The following is a 19,843-nucleotide window of genomic DNA, read 5'->3' on the forward strand; positions in this document are numbered from 1 at the left end:
TAGAGACATTTTAATACTTACTTTTCAGAAATCTCTTCAAATATACTGGTTCTTAATAACCTTTGCTGCTTAAATTCTTCCAAGTAATTAAAGTCTCCTTTAAGAATCACTTGTTGGTATAGAATTTCAGCCCAATCAGGAACAAAGTCATAGGCCTCAGCCACAATAGAAGCCTTAAAAGGATGGAAGGAAGGGCACCATTAAAGCCTTTTTAATGTAAAATTGAAGGCAGATTGTTGTAGAAAACTTTAACACTGTACACTCATACAGTCAATGTGATCATTACCAATCACATTAAAAGGCTCTGTCTATATCAGAATTGGTGGAAAGTTTGGCATTAGTTTGACATTTCCCTTCCCTTAAACCCCCAAACATTGATCTTCAGTGGATTAATAAAGCTGTTACAGAACATTTTTCATACTAAACTGTATAAGGAACAGTGAAAGGGCTGATTCCCTGAAACCATCCCTCCTCATTAAGGGACTAGAACCAGGCTCCCAGAAGCCCTTGACTCTCTGTGTTAACCTGGGTGCACCATTCTGTAAAATGCTGGGGCTGAGAGATGCTTAAAGGATCACTAGCAGTGATGTTTCTCTGAACCTCAATTGTCTGAGGGGCTAAGCTGTCTGCCTCTCTGCTGGCCTAACAATGTCTTACCAGTCCCCACCCTTTGTCCAAACAAGCTAGCACGAAATACTACCATAGAAAGGCAATTTGTATGTCAGACAGCTAAGTCAGGACAACTGCATAGTACTGTTTCTGTCACTAGCGGAGACCTTAGGCAAGTCATTCAATCTGTGTCCCATTAGACAGACAGCAAGAGAGTATGCTGGCAGTGCTGGCTAGATTTTTCTTCCTTTCTCACCTGGTAGAATCGAGGTAGGGACATGATGCAGTCCATCAGCCTATGGCGCCCCAGGTTGATAAGCATGGTGTTCTGGCCAGTGTTCAAAAAATGAATCTGCAGTGTTAACAACTTGGTGAGCCGGTGACAGTGCAGGGCCTGTCGCACACAGGAGTCCTGAGAGACAGGGTAGAGGGGAGGCACGGGTACAGTCACTGTTGCCATCATCTCCCTCTGAACCCTCCAAAAACTGAACTTGCCCCTCTGCTCCCCGTTGGCCCATGGCTCTCTTCCCCTTCATTTGGGAGAGCCCAGGGACAAAATAATTCCTGAAGAGAGGAAGCCCCAAAACCAGTCTGGAGTAAGACTCCCCTTGGTTACCTTGGCATAGCTCTCTGCTGCATCCAGCATCAGAGTCAGGGCCTTCAGCAGCAGCTGCTTCAGTTGGTGCCCGTCCTTGAGGTTGTCCTCTGCAGAGGAGTAAAGGAAACGTGTTGGGTGTGTCTGACTCCCAAAGCCGGCTCCTCTCCACCCCACTCAGTGATCAGGGACTGGACAAGAAATATCCCAGCTCGTGTTCACAGGGAGGTGGAGATGTCTCAGGTAAAGGGTATTGGGCCAGGAATACACGTAATCTGGAGTAGGATTCAGTGCCCCATCTAGTTCATTTCTTTCTGGAACATCAAAGCAGGTTTACATGGCATCAACGTACACATTGGTTCCTGACAGATGACACCTGGACACACAAGCTACAAGATGGACAGATGCCTTCTAAGTCCCCTTCCATCTCCTATCTGCCCAGTTGGGGCCCCACTGAGTGGCTGCTAGATGCTGAGGTGGGTATTAGTCAATCTTGTGGGCTCTTGCCCTAAGTACTAAGAACCTTCCCTGAGGGTGCTTGCTGTGACCTCTGCTCACCCCAGGGCTGAGACTCAATCAGTTTCAGTTGGATGCAGGCAGCTGCCTCATGGTTCTCCCCGATCTCCCTGCACATGCTGAAGCACAGGGCAATCATGTTGTGCTTCTCACTGTCCCCAGGGCGGCAGCGTTTGATGTAGTCGAGTAGGGCCGTCTTCAGGGTACCACTCTGCCCAGAAAAAAAGGGAATACCAAGGTCTCAACCAGGGATTGCAAGGCAGGCAGGATTGGCTGAGACCCTCGGTTCTGAAAGCTCCTTAAACACTCCCCCAAAAAGGAAAAGACAAAAATGAATATAAAACTTTACACTATCCTGAGTATAAGGAAACAAGTGCATCCACTTTGCTAGTGGCAGTATGAATGGTAAAACCTGTCGGAAGGAAGGAGCCTTAAAAATGCACATGGGTTATCCTAACAATTCCACTTCTAGAAATCTATCCCTAAAGAAATAAGCAGAGAGAAGTGCTAAGATGGATATAACAGGGACATTTAATGGCAAACAATTAGAAATAATCCAGATGTCCAAAATAAAGGCTAAGAAAATACCATGTAGCCATTAAAACTGATGTTGATTTAAAGAATATTCATGACATGGTTATTAAGTGACAGAGGCAGACTATTTCATATTTGGACAGTATGATAAAAGTTTTGTTAAAAATAATTTGTATGTATATATGTGTGTGGGTATGTGTGCACAGAAAGGGCCTATTCCAAAGTGTTAGCAGTGGCTGTCTCCAGATGGTAGGCAGACACAGGGCTTTTTTCTGTGCTTTGTTTTCTAAGTGTCTTAATATTGGACATGCATTACTTTTGTAATAAAGTTATTAAAAGAATATTTAAATGCAGAAACAGATGCCTCAAAAACCATTTAAATACCCCCTGGGGGATCTTAAGGTGTCCAGGACTTGCCCGTCTCCTGATGACTACTTGGTCTGTCCTAAAACGAGCCCAGCAGTGAGGAGTTCTGCTTGGCCATGCCCAAGTTCCCAGAAGCCAAAAGTATGCTATGGTTTTTAAATCTTCAGAGGTGAAATGGGCTGAAGTAATGAATCAGTTAAATGAATGACTTGAAAATGAGTGACATGCTTGCTGTCACATAAGCATGCTGAGGACAGACAAGCCCAAGCCCAAGGGCCTGGCAAGTCAGGGCTTTGCGTCCCAGCCTCCTTCCTGGTTGTCATAAACAGCTCCACAGATTTCCAGGCCCAGGCCTTGGCATTCACTTCCTAACAGCTCAGCAACACTCTTCTTCATGGTCCCCTGAAAATTTCCACTGGAAAATTAGCCCTTAGACACGGCCTTCTGAGCTGGTCAGCCCATTTCTGCGTGACTCTCAGGAAAGTTTTTTGTCCGTCAGAGCAGTCATTAGGATAGTAGAGGCAGGTGACAGCTGAGGTTGACATGTACAAACTTATTTTCTTTACTATTTAGCATCTGTTTGCATAATCACTATCTGGTCTGAACTCTGTGACCTTATAAGAGATACTGGTAACAGTATATGTCCCAGGGAGGTCTTTAATTCCCTCCCTCCATATACCAGGGGTCTACTCTGGGATGATTCTTGAGAAAGCCTGAGACTCCTGAAAGTCAGTAGTACATGCCATCCTGGCGCTCAAAATACTGTACACCTACCGGATCCAACTTCTTCCGCATCAGCACTTCAAAGTAGTGCTTTTTATGCAGCAATTCAAATATGTATGTCATCTCATTGTACCTTCCAATGCCAGTGAGGAGACGCACCTGGAAAGGGAGAAGGCAGCTTCCATCAGCTTCCCTTAGAGTCCTCTGAGCCAGCCCACTACCCTCATCAAAGTTGCTTGCAGATACCAAGCTCCTAGGGTAGAAGGGCTAAGGTCTAGGCTGCCATGCTAAGCTCCCTGTCCTGTGTGCCCAACAAGAGGCCATTTCTCAGGGATTCAGAAATGCTAGTCATTGAGACACTACTTGCTGTTCCCATCTCTCTTGTCTCTAAAAGTGACTATCAAGTGCTGAAGTGCCACCCTCCTGGGCAGGCATTCTTCCCCTTCTCACTCACCACTGCTTACTGCAGTGCCCAACAGCTTGCTTAGCCACTTGGGTCACTTTCAAGCCTAAAGTATACAGGAGGCTTGAGTTGTCAGCTCATTTCAAATTAGAGATAAGAGGTAGGTCTGAACCTTGGGGTTTTTTGGGGGAAAATACAGCTGTCTTAGCCCTTTAGAAAAGCAAACTGCCCTGGCAAGGGGGATGACAGCCCTGGAGTATAGTGTAGGGATCCTCTCGATTTCTCCTTTGGAGCAATCTAATTCTGATAGAACTCAGCCTGGAGCTACCCAGCCAGCTACCGAGTAGGCAGTGACACCCAGATGGCAAATTCCCTAGGACCACATCAACTCTGAGCTGATCCTAGCCTACCTGCTCTCTCAAAGGTTTCCTCAGGGTGGAAGGTAGGCATGAGGGGTTTACTTACCACCAGCCCATACTCCTCGTTGGGGGCCAAATGGTCATCTGTGAGCAGTCGGGCAGCCTGAAGAACTCGGATGATGCCCTCCATGTGGCATGTCAGTGTGAAGCAGTGATGGGCCAGAATCAGCAGCTCTGTGGCTGGTTAGGTGGGATACTGGTAAGATGGGGCTGTGAACCTGGCCACCCACTGTCTAGTTCTGTGCCATGCAGGAGGGTGAAGGGGCCTGCTACAGACTGGCCTGTCTGGAGAAGGTGCTCTCACCAGTCCTCTTAGATCCCTGACCTTGCCAGTTCCAGCTCTGGGACAGCCCTCCAACGACATCCATATTCTCTCAGTGATAGCACAGTCTCTCCTCAAAGACAATCATGTAGTGACTGTATAGTGACCTTTTGAGGCCTTACACATGAAAACAAGGAATCCTTGATTTCTAATGATGGAGAAACTCTCTGGAGGCAAATCGATAGAGTCCATGCCAACCAGAATCCAAAGGCATTCTCTGTATCTCAGCGAAGAGTCTTAGGGCCTAATCAAGTGCCATGTGATGTTCTGCACTTCTAATGGCTTTCTAGATTAATGAAAATTCTGACTACATGCAAATGTAAAACTTTTACACACAATCACTGTAAGCACGATTAAAAGGCGAACTGGGAAAAATATTTACAATGTTGAAGATAGAAAAAAGGTTCCCATGCTGTGCCTTCTGGGCCTTGGTACCTGTGGAGCCCTCCCCAAACCTACTGACCACTGAGCAACCTTGACTACTAATCCATCTGGCCTTGGTTTGGACATTTCCTCCAAAAACCTTTCTTGAGCAGCAGCCTGGCTCTTCCTGTGTGTTATACCTGTAGTCTGTGGGCTCCGGAGATTGTCGATATACTTGTTCCACCATACCCCTGATTTTTAGAGTACCTGGCACATGGTTGGTACCCTGTATATACTGTTGAACTGGACTGAGAAGAGATACAGAAAGCTATTTTTAAAATAAAACTCTTCAGCCTTTTAAAATATCCATTTATTTGTTCACTAAACATCCATAAAATGCCTTTTTTGAGTCTATCAAATTTGCAAAGTGGAATAGGTTCCAAGAAATGCTACTCTCACACTCTGCTTAAGTGGGAATAAGAAGTGATTTTTTTTGGGGGGGGGGAGTAAAATTTGACTGTATATATAAAGCTTTAAAAATGAGCATGCTCTTAAATCAGGAGTTTATCTTAGGGAAATAATCAGGGATGTGCATGTAGAGGGTCCAGCAGAGGTAACGCCTGCTTGAGTGTGGTAGGGTAATAATCTGGGTGTAATAGTTTATAGTTTTAATTTGAACATTTCATCTAAAATGTCATATGGTGTGCTTAAGTGTGATATGTTACAGAGTTACATGCTTATGATTTTGTAATAAAAAAGAGGTGTTATTTTTTAATATAAAATTATTTGCTGGAGCCAGTAGATTTGCTCATAAGGACGTTCTAAAACAGAAAATTGGAAACAATCTAAAGGCCCCACAATAGGGTATACAATTTTCAATTGCATATAAGAGAAATACTGTGTAACTATAAAGGTAATATAGGAGAATATTCAATGTCATGGAAAGATGATAATGTTAGCATATTCATTAAGTGATTATAAACAATATGTACAGTATAATGCCATTTTTGAAAACTAAAAACCTATAGATTTGCATAGAAAAAGATCAGAGGGACACATACTACTTAATGCCTGTAATTAACTAGACACTGGGGAAAGTGAGTGGGTTTTTAAATCATAAAGTCCAGGTTCAAATACCAGTTCTGTCATTTAATAGTTAAATCGATCAACTTCTAAGTTTCAGTGTTCTCCTAAAATGGGGACAATAATATCCACTTTGTAAGGCAATTTAAGAGTAAAATAAAATGAATATGCCAAATGTTAAAAGGTTACTTTTTTTGTGTGATTTTAAATTTTGGGTTGCTTTCCCATACATATTTCCTCAACTTTCTTCAATAAACTTACAGCTTTATAAACTATGCTGAAGGGGTAGGGATCCAGAGCAGGAAGAAGGACCAAATTGAATTTTGGAGACTACCTCTGGAAGATTTTTTGGAGATCACCTTGGGCCCCAAACATGTAAGAAAATGGCCAAGAACTTACTGCAAAACAGTTCCCCATGGGGAACGGAGGAAATCTTTTCCAACAACTTCATGCCTACCAAGGTGTGGTCTTGGCACAAAGTGGTCAGCTGAAGAAACGTCTGGCTTTCCTCTGCTGGGGTGACCATCTGCTTACGTCCTGTACAGGAAGATATGGAGAAAGGCACAGGTGTTACCCTGAGACTCTTGAGAGAGACATTAAGAGCTCCATGCTGCCCAGGCCTGGGCACCAGTGAATAATGCTGAAGGTGTTCCGAGTGCAGCTCTCTTCTTGGCCTAGTGGTCATCTTACAGAACAGAAGGAGTTCATTAGCTCAGAGAAAGGCACAGCTACTCTAAGAATCATCATAAAACAATAAAAGAACAAAAGCCAACAACAACAAAATAAATGCAATGTGTTCTCATTTAAAGAGTGCAGCCTGGCAACTTGAAAGGGCAGCATGCAGGATGTGTGTGAACAAAGCATCCAAGTGCTTGACACTAGGTGCTTGTGAAATTTGTCTGAAAGGCTGGGAAGGCCTGGAGGGCACAGTACCTGTTCCCTCTGATGGGGACAGCAGCTCCCGGGTCACCTCTTCAGCCACGAGCTCAGCCACCCTGTCTGGCTCAAGGCCCTGGGTGCTGATGAAGGCTTGGGCTCGCTTGCATCGATCGGGCCGCTGAGAGGCCAAGATTGTGCGGAGCATGGCCTCGCCATCTTGGGTGGCAACATCTGTGTAGGAACAGCCCAACTCCTGAGAGGAAGGCAAAGTCAGTCAAAGCTATTGTTAGGAGCCAGGAAAAAGCTAGCCCTTTCTGAATTCTGATGTGGACGGACTCCATGGCTCATCCTGAGCAGGAATCTTAGAAGAGGCAAGCACTGTATTCTATCTTTTTCTATCACTTCGCCAATGAGCCAAAACTAAGGAAGAGAAAGGCTTGTCTTCAGAGAGCATCAGGTGACTTATCTCGTGTTGAACATTGAGCTATTCAAATGTTATGAAACATGAGAAAGTTGAATAAAAGACAAGAGTCCCTTCCGTGTTCCCACAGTAGCAGCAAAACCCTCACTTGCCAAAGGAGTCTCTGAACCTCATCCAAGGCAAAGGGCTTTAGTGCTCCACTTTATTTCTCTCGTGCTCTTCACTTCACATACAGGCTGCTGTTTTTCTCCTCAGTCAGCACAAAGCCACAAACAATTCCTGGCTGCTCTAGCTCCTGTCTTTATGGTCATGACATTCCATTTTATTTTAAAACTTATTTTGGGCTTTTCCTCATATGGAAAGGTCCAAACAATTCTGAAGCAAAACCTAAGCTATTAGGATTAGAAGGGACCCTCACAGTCAAATCACTTACAGATCCAGAACTAGGGGCCCAGAGAAGTGAAATGTCTTGCCCTAACTTCTGGCTGGCTAAGTTGCAGCCAGGACTCAAGTCACCATGGCACTTGGCCTGGCATCCTCCCCACCGTCCCCAAGGGATAGATTTACAGGGGCCAACATCCGGGCAAGAGCCCTATGCCCAGGGGATGACTATCATCAAATGGGCGGACTGGCAATGTCCAAAATCTACTGCCAGCTTCCCTCCCTCTCAGGGGGGAGCTTAATATGAAGGTGTTACCCTTTGGCACCTACCTTGGAAAGTTCATACAGGCAGAGAACCCGCCGGCAGTAGTTTTTCCCATGGAGGCATCTGCTTGTCAGAATTTTGAGATTAGTTACCACTTCATCATTGGCGGGCAGCATCACAAATGACTGACTATCCAAACTTGAAGCTGGAAGCAAATACAGATTGAAGGGGGGTGGTTAAGTTTAAGCCTCTTCCCAGTTCACTCTGATTCCACCTCTCTGTCCATTATCTTCTTGCACTGCACCCTCATGAGCCCCCCTGGGTCTGGGACCACTTCTGACAGGGCCCATTCCCCACTTAAACTTCTTTTATTGCCTTTTTCCAGGAAATTCCAGGCTGAAATATTTCAAAGGTCTTATGGGCTACAAAAGACTCAAAGCCACCTAACGAACACTCTGGCGATTATCATCAAAGCAGACTGCTAGACTCTCCTCCACACCTCCTCCTCCTCCTCTCAGTTTCCCCTTGTATCAAATAAGTCACCAGGTCCAGCTGACTGTATCTCCAAAACATCTCTGCAATCACTACCTTACTTCCAGCCTTCATCAACCTGCATCTAAGAGGTTGTCACTATTTCCTGCTGTTGGCCTCCTCTCGCACATAGGTCAATCTTCCACATACTGAGCAGGATCTTTCTAAAATTCAAATCAACCAAAAATCATCTGGATTAAGGGAATAGTAAAATTAAAATATACTCCTGATTTAATAAAAAAAACTCTTAGTCTGAAATAGAAGAAAACTTTTCTTAATTTGATCAAGTGTTTCTATTAGGAAAAAAAGGATATTTATATAACACTAGCAAAAACAAAATTGAAAAATCTAAATCCGTATCAATAAAGCATTGTGTTATTTAAAGAAATTTTGTGAGGGTGGTGTTGAATGGGTAAATGACTTTTTACATTCTACACTTCTGTATTGTGTTGTTTGTTACACTAAGTATGTAATACAATATTTTTCCATTTAAGATATTATCCATTAAAAAAATACACATTAAAGATAAAAGTAAAAAGCAACCCAGACCATGTTATCCTTCTGCTTAAAATCCTTCAGTGGGGGTTCCAGTTCTAGGCAAGGTGGAGTACAGTCACTCCACCCTGTCTCCCCCACGGAACCCCACATAAAGCCTGGCCACTGCAGATAGTGCTACGTGAGGACTCCGAAATGGAAACAGTGGCACGTGGGTCAAAGATGACCAGAACTGCCATGTCCTCTCCCCCTAGTAGCCTCCAGCCTGAGTGCAATGCCACCTAAAACCCAGAACCAAGCACGAAGGATCAGAGAGATATCGTGCTCCCCAGGAAAAGTCCTCTAGTATGGGCTCAAGGAGTGGAAATGGGAACTCCTACTACTCATTCTCTCTCATCTCAGCTCCTAAGCAACCCCTTGCCCTTAGTGGCAGAGGCTGAAGCAGCAGCTGGCAAGAGCCAAAACACAGAGGGGAACCTTCTTTTCAGATCAAGAGGAGATCTGGTCTCAAGAGGGTGGAGTGAACCCCCTATTCCTTTTTGCATTAGCCTCCCATAAGTTGGTCCTGAATGCAGGCAAGTCAGGGAAGTGCATTAAAGAATGGGGTGACTAAACCTCCAGCTTCTGGCCAGAGGACTGAAAAGGGAAGCCTCAAGAAGCCAAAAAGTACTTGGGAGGGAGATTCAGGAAAGCAACACAGAGGTGTTTACAAACACTAGGCTCACTCTTGGGTTTTGATGCATGAATCTGATCCTAACCAGCATATCAAAGATTCTGAGAACTGAATTAACAGACGAACCACTACTCAGGTTGCAGAATGACCTCAGGATGACACACACAAAGATGGATCTGAATAGTAATACAAAGGATTTGAAAACTGAACTCAGCCCACAGAAAGTGGGTCAGAACTTGTAGCCTAAACCTAACCAGGTCAATTGCCTGCTATAAAATGTCAACATTCTTCATAGGATTTAAATAAGACTCAGCGACTCATAACATACTTTTCAAAATGTCTAGATGCAACATAAACCTACTCAACATACAAAAATAGAAGAAATTTCAACTCATGAAAAAAGACAACAGATGATACACGGTACTAAAATGACACAAATGTTGAAATTGTCCGATAAAGACTTTAAAGCAGCTATTATACAAATGTTCCAACAAGCAATCATGAATGCTCTTGAGACAAACAGAAAAACAGAGAGCTTTAGCAAAGGAATAGAAGGTGTAAGGAAGAATAAAATGGAAATTTTAGAACTCAACAATAACTGATATTTAAAAATCATAGAAATAAAAAAAACTCAATAGCAGAATGAAAATGCCAGGAAAAAGAGTCAGTGAAATTGAAGATAGATGAACAGAAATTATCCAATCTAAACAACAGAGAGAAAAAAGGACTAGAAAAAAAATGAACAAAGTCTCAGGGACTTGAGACACTAACAAAAGTTCCAAGATTCATGTCCCAAAAGGACAGGAGTAAGAGTATGGTGCTGAAAATACATTTGAAAAAATGTCTGAAAACAACCAAAATTTGGTGGAACACACAAACCTACAGTTCAAGAAGCTCAGTGAACCCCAAATAAGATAAATACTAAGAAATACATGCCCAGTCACATAAAGAAAAAAAATCTTGTAAACAACCAGAGAAACATGCATTATCTACTTGAACAATTAAAAAAAAAAGAAAAATGCATTATCTATAGGAGAAAAATATAATTCAAAAGATTGCAGATTATTCATCAGACACCATGGAGGTCAAAAGAAAGTGGTACATTTTTAAGTGCTTAAAAAAGGTGAATTGTATATATACATATATATATGTTAAATGTTTTATTTATTATTTTTAGAGAGGGGGAGGGAGAAAGAGAAGGAAAGAAACATCAACGTGTGGTTGCCTCTTACATGCCCCCTACTGGGGACCTGGCCCGCAATCCAGACATGTGCCCTGAGTGGGAATGGAACCGGCCATCCTTTGATTCGAAGGTCCACACTCAATCCACTCAGTCACACCAGCCAGGGCAAAAATAATGAATTTTTTACATCCAGCAAAAACTCTCCCTCAGAAATAAAGGTGAAATAGACACATTCTTTTTTTTGTTTGTTTTTATCTTCACCTGAGGACATGCTTATTGATTTTCAAAGAGAAGGAGAGAAAAACTGATATGAGAGAAAAACACCAATCGGTTGCCTCTCGTATGCACCCCAACTGGGGACCAAACCCACAACCTAGGCATGTGTCCTGACCAGGAATTGAACCTGTTACCATTCAGTTTAGAGGATGTCGCTCCAACCAACTGAGCCACATTGGACAGGGCAAGATATACTTAGATGAAGAAAAACTAATAAAGAAAAATGAAGAGAACCTGTTGCTCACAGACAACTCTAAAAGAATTACTAAGAGAAGCCTTCAGACCTGGCCAGATGGCTCAGTTGGTTGGAGCATTATCCTCTACACCAAAAGCTTATGGGTTCGATCCCTGGTTGGGATGAGTATGAGAGGTAACCGATGGATGTTTCTCTCCCTCCTTCTCTCTCTTTCTCTTTTCCTTCCTCTCTCTCTAAAATCAACAAACATATGCTCAGGTGTGGATTTAAAAAAAGAGAGAGAGAAGCCTTTAAGATAGAAGGAAAAAAGAAATATCAGGAATAAGGGAAAAGCAATAAAAGTTGTAAATATCTGAGCAAATATAATAAATTATTTTCCCCTTGTATTTTTTAAAACATTTTTTTGGTTGAAAGCAAAATTTGTAGCATTATTTGATGGGGTTTACAATATATGTGGATATAATAAGACGACTAGGATGTAAAGGGAGAGAAGTAAATGATCTACATGTGGTAATGTTTTTGCATTCCAGTAAGAAATAAAATACTGACTTTAAGTCAACTGAAATGCTAATAATGTAGAATGCATAACCCCTAAAGCAAACAATTTAAAAAACTATGTGAAGATATATAGTCAAAGTCACAATAAACTAAAATGGAAGACCAAAAATATTAAAATAACCTAAAAGGCAGGAAAAAAAGGTTTCCTCAATAACCACAAACTACAAAAATTCACCCAAGACAAAAAAAGATAAACCTGACTAGTTATACAACTATGAAAGAAATTAAACTCATAATTTAAAATCTTGCAGAACAGAAATTTTCCCATTCAGATTGTTACTGGTAAATTCTAATGAACATTTAAAGAAGAAATAATGTCATTTCCACACAATGTTTTCCAGAAAACAGACAAGTTTGTTTCCAACTCATGAAACCAGCATTACCCTGATATAACAATGATACTCAGTACAAAATAAAAAGTACAGACTAATATTCTTCATGAACATAAATGCAAAAATTCTCTAATAGCAAACTGATTCCAGTAATATATCAAAAAGAATAATGCACTATGACCAAGTGGGGTTCTTCCTGGGAATGCAAAACTGGTTGAATATTTTTAAAAATCAATTAAATTTATAGTCTAAAGAAAAAACACATGACCACATCAATGGACCCAGAAAAAACATGACAAAATTCAACAGTGATTCAAAACCCTTTGCAAACTAGGAATAGAAGGGACCATCGTCAACATAACAAAGCATATCTTCAAAACACCTACAGCTAATATCATACTGAAAAATGAAAGACTGAATGATTTTTCCCTAATATCAGTAAAAAGGCAAGGATCCACTCTGACCTCTTCTATACAACATCACACTGAAAGTTCTAGCCAGGGCAATAAAGGAAAAAAAGAAACAAAAGGCATACAGATTGCAAAGGAAGAAATAACCCTGTCTCTATTCATGACATGACTGTCTCTGTAGAAAATCCCAAGGAATCTGCAAGTAAACCCCTAGTTGATAAGTGTCTTTAGGAAGGATACAAGGTTAACATAAAAGCCAATTGTATTTCTACATACTATCAGTGTATATTTGGAACCAAGAGGACTATTTGTATAGAATACATTTTAATGAACTAGTTACAAGTCAGATGGATTCCCTCTAATTTTGATACACAGCTAGTTAAAAGACAAGGTAGTCCTACTTCATTGACTAGTTAACTGCCTAGTTGATAGATTACCTGGAAAAGCGTTGCTATCCTCTTAGCTTAGTGTAAATATTATGTCGAAGGGACCCTTTTCTTCCTGGAAAGAGTGCCAACACGCTGTTTAGGGCTCAGGGCAGTTTGATCTCCCTTACTTACTGCTTGGGGCTTTCCTTAGGGGAACGTGAGGTTCTTTTTCTTCCTCCAGCAGCTCAGCACTTTGTAGGAGAGCACGGATCTCTGGATGTAGGTCATCCACACTAGCTTCCCCTGAAGCCAGCGCTCTGCAGTGCAATACCAAGGCAACATCTTGGTTATAGAAATGAAAATACCGGCATACTCTACTTGCTTCATGCACACAGCCATCATCTAATAGGCGCCCAATCAAAAAGTTTAGTGATTCCTGCTCCTTCCAAGCTAGTCTGTTCTCACAAGTCTCTTTAGATGGAAGACCATTAAGTTCTAAGTATTTTGATGTGTTCAGAGCAGCCAACTTAGAGAATGAAAACTCACTGGCGAAGCTGTCAAAGGGAAGTTTACCACTAGTTGAGATCTGTTGAGAAAATCTGGGCTCTATTTCCTCCTGGTTTCCTCTGAGGGTGTGCTGGGTGATACGGCAGAGCCAGATCTGCTTCTCCAACTCCTCCAGCTTCTCCACAGGCACCAGGTCCTCTTGAGCAAGCCAGTGTCCTGCCAGGGTGAGCAGCAGATGGCGTTCTTCAGTGTTTCTCTGTCCCTCCTCATTTGGGTATTCACATGCCACAAGGGCCTGGGCTGAGAAGAAGGAAGAGGCTGCTTTGCTTGAAATGGAATTTTTCTTAAAATTCTCATGGCATTTTTTCCAGAAGTCAATTCTTGCTTGTTTCAGGGACCACTGGTCAATGTGTTTTAAGGTCTGCATTTCCTGTGTTATCTGTAAAATTTAATGATGTGAATCTTAGCCTTTCCTAGATAAGGAAGTATCATAAATGCTACTGTTGTCTAATTATACTACACTTTTTAAAACCAACTCAGAAGACATGAGGCATGGCTACAGATGATCCTGGGTATTTTATCTGGAAAGTTAAGGTATGGAAAACAATTCTAAATTTATCTAATTGAATAGGCTTCAAGGAGAGCCACCTTATATTTAATTCTGTTTAAAGGAATATAGTTGTAGATTATCCTATAAGCTAACCTTACATTTACAACATTCCTCCTTCAATAATGGGAATCTCATGCTCATCCATTTCTGAAACTAATGTGTGTCAAAAGTAATTTTTAAAAAAGCAGAAGAAGAAGAAATAAAGAAAAGAAAACTCATCTCCTATAAGTTCCATAGCTCATTTTGATCTTTGTTTAATGCTGGTTCAAAAAGCTAAGATTTTAAATAACTTAAAAGACTTAATGTTACCTCTTCAATAACCAAGTTGTCCACAGGTAACTCAGCTAATTCTGCTACCCCTCTAGCCAAAGCAAACTGTCCGTTTGTCTCCAGTTTTTCCAAAATAAATCTACATTCATGCTGAAAACTCTCAAGGCTATAGCTGGTAATAATTACACGATGAATAGCTATGGATGTATCCTCCAAAATCTGGCTTAGGGCACACAGCTTCTTTATATCTGGACCTGTGCCAAAGGGAAGAGAATATAAACATCTCATCAATAAATTGCCACTATGGCATTTTAAGAGTAACTAAATATCAGGAGGGAAATATGTAAATTTAACATAATGTGGTTAAAGGAAAAACAAAAATGTCTTTTTTTTTATTCTGGTTGAAGAGCAGAGGAAGCCATAGGCAGCTCCTTTATAGAAGAACTATTAGAGGTTGGCACATGGACTCAATCCACGCATCTGGCTTTAAACACAGGTCAGAGGTTGGTAGTGTACTGTGTAGTAGCGACTCAGTCAATCTTGAAAAGATTTGGCTATTCATTCAAGTTAGTCCCATCTCTTTCAGGATTTTTCTCCCACCTTGAACAAATTTGTTTTTATGACTGTTCACTTATCCATTCAATGGGGTGTCATGTGGATTAAGACACAGAATTTATAGGGCAGTTGAAATGGAAGCTGGCCAATAGCCAAAGCTGTATGTAATGTGGCACATCGTACTCAGAGTGGAGCTCCGGTTATCTATCTGCTTAACCTGGTGAGACCCAGATGAGCTCCTCCTGATGTCCCTGAGAAATTCTTACCATCAGTAACATTGGGAATTCTCTGCCAACAGCTTGTATGGCTGGGTTCGCTCCCATTCCCGAAAAGTCTGTGAGAAGACTATGTGTGCCCTACCACAAAGGAAGAGTCTAAAAAAATTCCATAACAGCCTGCTCCCAATGTCGCCTGCTGGGCTGTGGTCTGATTTCAGTAGTTCCAGTGACAGTGCGACATCCTGCACAATAACCACCAGCGTGAGCATGCTAAGTTCCATTGCTGGCATCATATAAAACACAGGTTTAAAAGAAATATTTTTCTCCAAGCACATATGTGGTACACACACACAAATATTCTATAAAATATAATTTAATTAGATTACATGAATAAAAGCATTATAGTAATGTTAACAATCTAGACAGTCCTTGTAATTTTTCAGAGATAGAGTAACTCCGAAAAGAAAACAGGAAATCCATTTCTGAGAGAAATTAAACATACTAGAGATCAATAAAAACACTGATATGTTCAGAGGATCTACTGTTTGGTCTACATAGTTATCTTCTGTACCCTGCAGTAGAAAACAGCCCTCTTTTCTTCCAGTCATCGGCCTCACAGCCTATAACAACGGCACTGCACCCAGCATTCTCTGTGTTCTGTGCAAATGTGAGCTCTCCAGCTGAACATGTGTGAGTTTAAATGTAATAAAATAACCCCAGTAGTGAAAATGTCAGAATCTAGTGTCGAAGAATAATATTATCATTCAACAAAAACTGGAAATTATCAAACAAGTAGAAAAGAGGGTACGGCGATATTGGTTTCAGTCAATAAGCAACAAGCTTAGAGACCGCCAATGTCTGGAAACGCCTGCAAAAAATAAGCACAATTTATCTCTGAAACATTCAAAATGAATTAGACGTTCCTGTAACAAGTCTGTGACCCTGAGCAGAGATGACATGTTTAGGTTACTTGACAGAGGAAAGAATGACAGTGACAAGCTAGTGCAGAGGCTAGCCAGGGGGTGAATGCAGCTATCTGACGCTGCGTACAATGAGTAGAGAGTTCGACTGTTCATGTGATATGCTGTTGTGCTATGTTTTGAATGCTTTAACCATCACTGAAGTTTCTCAACCTCTTCTTCAAACCCTGTTACGGGCCATGAATGTAATGTTCTATGTCATATGCATTTTAATTTCCTGAATGCCCTTCTAAAATATGTCAAGATTAAGAAAGCTAACTTCTTAACAACAACCTAAATGTAAGAATTGTCTTACCATCAGAGAAGAGATGCTCTGTTCCAACAAACAGCTGCAAAAGCTTCCCCAGCTCATACTGGGTCCTACACTGCTGCAGCATAAGCTTCAGAAGAAAAGACACCTGCTCCTTCAGCCATGGAACAGGGATGGCAGCGTGGACCTTTATGGCTGCTGTTTCAAGCTATAAAAAAAGAAGAGAATCAGGGAAAGTGGTTTCATAGGATCAGCAAATCAAAACCTCCAAATGTGGGAGTATGTAAGAGAACCAATGTGCTATCAAAAGTCACTTCCTATCACAAAAGGGGATGCTTCTTCAAGTCCTTTCAATAGCAGGAATCTGTAGTGTGGCTCAGAAGAGTGGCAAAAATAAGCCCTCCTTGGCAGCTGTGTAGTTTATCTCTTTGTGAGCCATCTCTGTGTAGAGACCTGTGTGTGAAAGTCAAAGATGGGAAAGAGACCTAAGACTACTTTGGGGTGAACTGATGCAAATACCCCCAGTTGCTGACTACCAAACAGCCTGGTGAGTTGCTGTGAATTAACCAGACATATTTCACTTAAGAGCTACTTCAGAGGATATAGGCCTGCCCTTGAGCCCAGGAGATTTGAAATTCACATATGAAGGAAGACCTCTTAGACTTGCTTAACACTGCCGGGCTGATTCTGCTAGTTAGCTTATAGTTTATAGTTTATAGTTTATAATATCACTGGAGAAGGATCTCAGTGAAGAAGCCTGGGTTTATGTCCTTTCAATGAAATGCTAAAAATAGTAACAGGAAAATGACTCCAAGTAGCAGGTCTCATTAGTTTGAATCAGACCATGATTTCTTAGTCTTTATTTACTAGTTTACCTACCTCTGCTCCTCTAAAAAGAGGGACTACAGCAGGCAGATGATGGAGTTGGTTAAAGAAAAAAAAATATGGAACTAAAGGACTGAGATAAGAATGGAAAAGCTTCATTGTCTCTCTGCAGGAGGCTGGAGCAGGAGCAGTCAGGCAAGAAGAAGAAGAAGAAACCTGGGAGGACCCAACATGAAACTCTAACTGATAAGCTGAACTTCATTAAAGTTAAAAACTTCTGCTCTAAAAAAGACAACATCAAGAGAATTGGAAGACAAGCCACAGACTGGGGAAAATATTGCAAAAGACACATCTGAAAAAGGACTTTTATCCAAAATATATAAAGAACTCTTTAAACAATAAGAAAACAAACAACCCTATTAAAAAATGGGTCAAAGACCTTAATAGGTACCTCACCAAAGAAAATATCCAGATGGAAAATAAGCATATGAAAAGATGCTCAACATCATGCATCCTCAGGGAAATACACATTAAAACAGCAAGACCCCTGGCTGGTGTGGCTCAGTTGGTTGGGCACTGTCCCCCAACTGAAAGGCTGCAGGTTTGATTCCCGTTCAGGGCACATGCCTAGGTTGCAGGTTTGATTGCAGGTCTGGGCACCTACGATCCCCAGCCTGGGTATATATGGGAGGCAACCAGTGTTTCTCTCCCTTCCTCTCTGTCTAAAAGCAATGAAGAAATGTCCTCAGGTGAGGATAAAAAACAAACAACAACAACAACAAAAAACAATGATATATCACAGCATACCTATTAGAATGGCCAAAATCTGGAACACCAATGATACCAAAGGCTGGCAAGAACATGGAGATGCAGGAACTCTCATTAACTGCAGGTGGAAATGCAAAATTGTACAACCTCTTTGGAAGACAGTTTGGTGGCTTCTTATGAAACAAAACCTACTCCTATACCATATGATCCAGCAATCATGCTCCTTTGTATTTACCCAAAGGAGTTACGTCTACACAAAATACTGCACGTTTGTGAAAACTTGGAAGTAACCTGGATGTCTTTCAGTAGGTGAATGGATAGGCTGTGGTACATCCAGAAAGTGTAACATTATTTATCATTAAAATGATAGACATGGAGAAAACTTAAATGTATATTACTAAGAGAAAGAAGTCAATTTGAAAAGTCTACATTTTATATGATTCCAATTATAGCACATTCTGGAAAAGGCAAAATGATGGAGACAGTAAAAATATCAGTGGTTGCCAGGGGTTGGGGACAAGGAGAGATGAATAGGTGGAACACACAGGATTTCTAGGACATTACAAATACTCTGTATGATAGTATAATGATGGAGACATGTCATTATACACTTGTCCAAATGTATACCCAAAGAATGTACAACACCAAGAGTGAATCACTATGGACTTTGGGTGATTATGATGTGTCAAATGGGGAGGTTCATCTTGGTAACAAATGGACCATTCTAGTTAGTGATACTGATAACGGGGGTACGAAGAAAATTTTATGCTTGCCTACCAATTTTGTTGTAAACTAAAACTGCTCTAACAAGTAATTCCTTAAAAATGGGGAGAGCAAAGATGGCAGAGTGGAAAGCACGGGGAATCTCTCTCCACATCTGGATAACAATTTCACTGGCAGAATCTGTCCAATGCAACTATTTTGGAACTCTGGAGTCTGTTACGACTTGCAACTTACAGAGGAAGACTTGGGAGATAAAGTGCAATAATTATGGTCAATTTCGGTCCTTTGCATAGTATCATCTACCCATCCCTCAACCCCAGTCACATGGTTACAGCTGTGCACCTATTCTTGAAGCAGTTGCACACAGCTTGCAGGAGTGTGTGGACGGGGTGTGGGGGAAGACCCACTCTTCCAAATATAGATCTGTACTCTGATCCCTGATCGCTTCTTCTAACCACAAAGGTGCAAAGAGGTGAGCAGCCATTTTTGTTTCACCTCCCCAACTGTTGCAAGCCCCACCCCCTCCAGCTTAAATGACTTCCAAGGGATTTAAAGGGCTCGTACCCTTTTTCTTCCGGCTTCACTTTTTGCTTTTTCTCCTTTCAGGACCCAACATTAAAGACTAGGACAGCCATGGCTGGTGTGGCTCAGTGGATTGAGTGCCAGCCTGCGAACCAAAAGGTTGCCAGTTCAATTCTCAGTCAGGGTACATGCCTGGGTTGTGGGCCAGGTCCCCTGTAGGGGGAGCTTGAGAGGCAACCACACATTGATGTTTCTCTCCCTCTTGCCCTCTCTTTAAAAATAAATAAATAAAATCTTAAAACAAAAGAAAGTATATTTTAAAAAGAGAGAGAAAAGAAAAGGAACAGGAAAGTATAGCTCATTCAAAAGGAAAAAAATAAATAAATCAATCAGTAGAAACTGTCTCCAAAAAAGGACCTTATGGCAGATATACTATACAAAACTTCAAAATGAATGTTTTAAAGATGCTCAAAGAACTAAGGAAGATTTGGAAAAAGTCAAGAAAGTTATTTGTGAACAAAATGGAAATATCAATAAAGAGACAGAAAACCTAAAAAGAAACAAAAAAGAAATTCTGGAGCAAAAAGTACAATAATAACTAAAACGAAAAATTTACTAGAGGAACTCAAAGGCAGATTTTAGCAGGCAGAAGAAAAAAATGGCTAACTTTAAGACAGGACAATGGAAATTATTCAGTCAAAGGAAGAGAAAAAT

The 19,843-nt window shown here is 41.3% G+C and overlaps 1 protein-coding gene across 4 annotated transcripts in view; it reads right to left on the bottom strand.

Moving 5' to 3' along the window:
• SPG11 (SPG11 vesicle trafficking associated, spatacsin) overlaps positions 1-19,843 on the bottom strand; it is a 95,231-nt gene that overhangs the window by 1,066 nt on the left and 74,322 nt on the right. For all 4 annotated transcript variants that reach the window (XM_045201657.3, XM_024567763.3, XM_045201656.3 and 1 more), the window contains 12 exons: positions 16,337-16,499; positions 14,328-14,542; positions 13,094-13,847; positions 7,945-8,084; positions 6,867-7,065; positions 6,333-6,470; positions 4,212-4,345; positions 3,395-3,502; positions 1,763-1,931; positions 1,226-1,314; positions 866-1,021; positions 22-173 (listed from right to left, as the gene is read on the bottom strand). In XM_045201657.3, the coding sequence (XP_045057592.2) occupies positions 22-173; positions 866-1,021; positions 1,226-1,314; positions 1,763-1,931; positions 3,395-3,502; positions 4,212-4,345; positions 6,333-6,470; positions 6,867-7,065; positions 7,945-8,084; positions 13,094-13,847; positions 14,328-14,542; positions 16,337-16,499 (2,417 nt within the window). The remainder of the gene's footprint in view (positions 1-21; positions 174-865; positions 1,022-1,225; positions 1,315-1,762; positions 1,932-3,394; positions 3,503-4,211; positions 4,346-6,332; positions 6,471-6,866; positions 7,066-7,944; positions 8,085-13,093; positions 13,848-14,327; positions 14,543-16,336; positions 16,500-19,843) is intronic.

The sequence above is a fragment of the Desmodus rotundus genome, chromosome 7, assembly GCF_022682495.2.
Source record: "Desmodus rotundus isolate HL8 chromosome 7, HLdesRot8A.1, whole genome shotgun sequence".
Taxonomy (NCBI): Eukaryota; Metazoa; Chordata; class Mammalia; order Chiroptera; family Phyllostomidae; genus Desmodus; species Desmodus rotundus.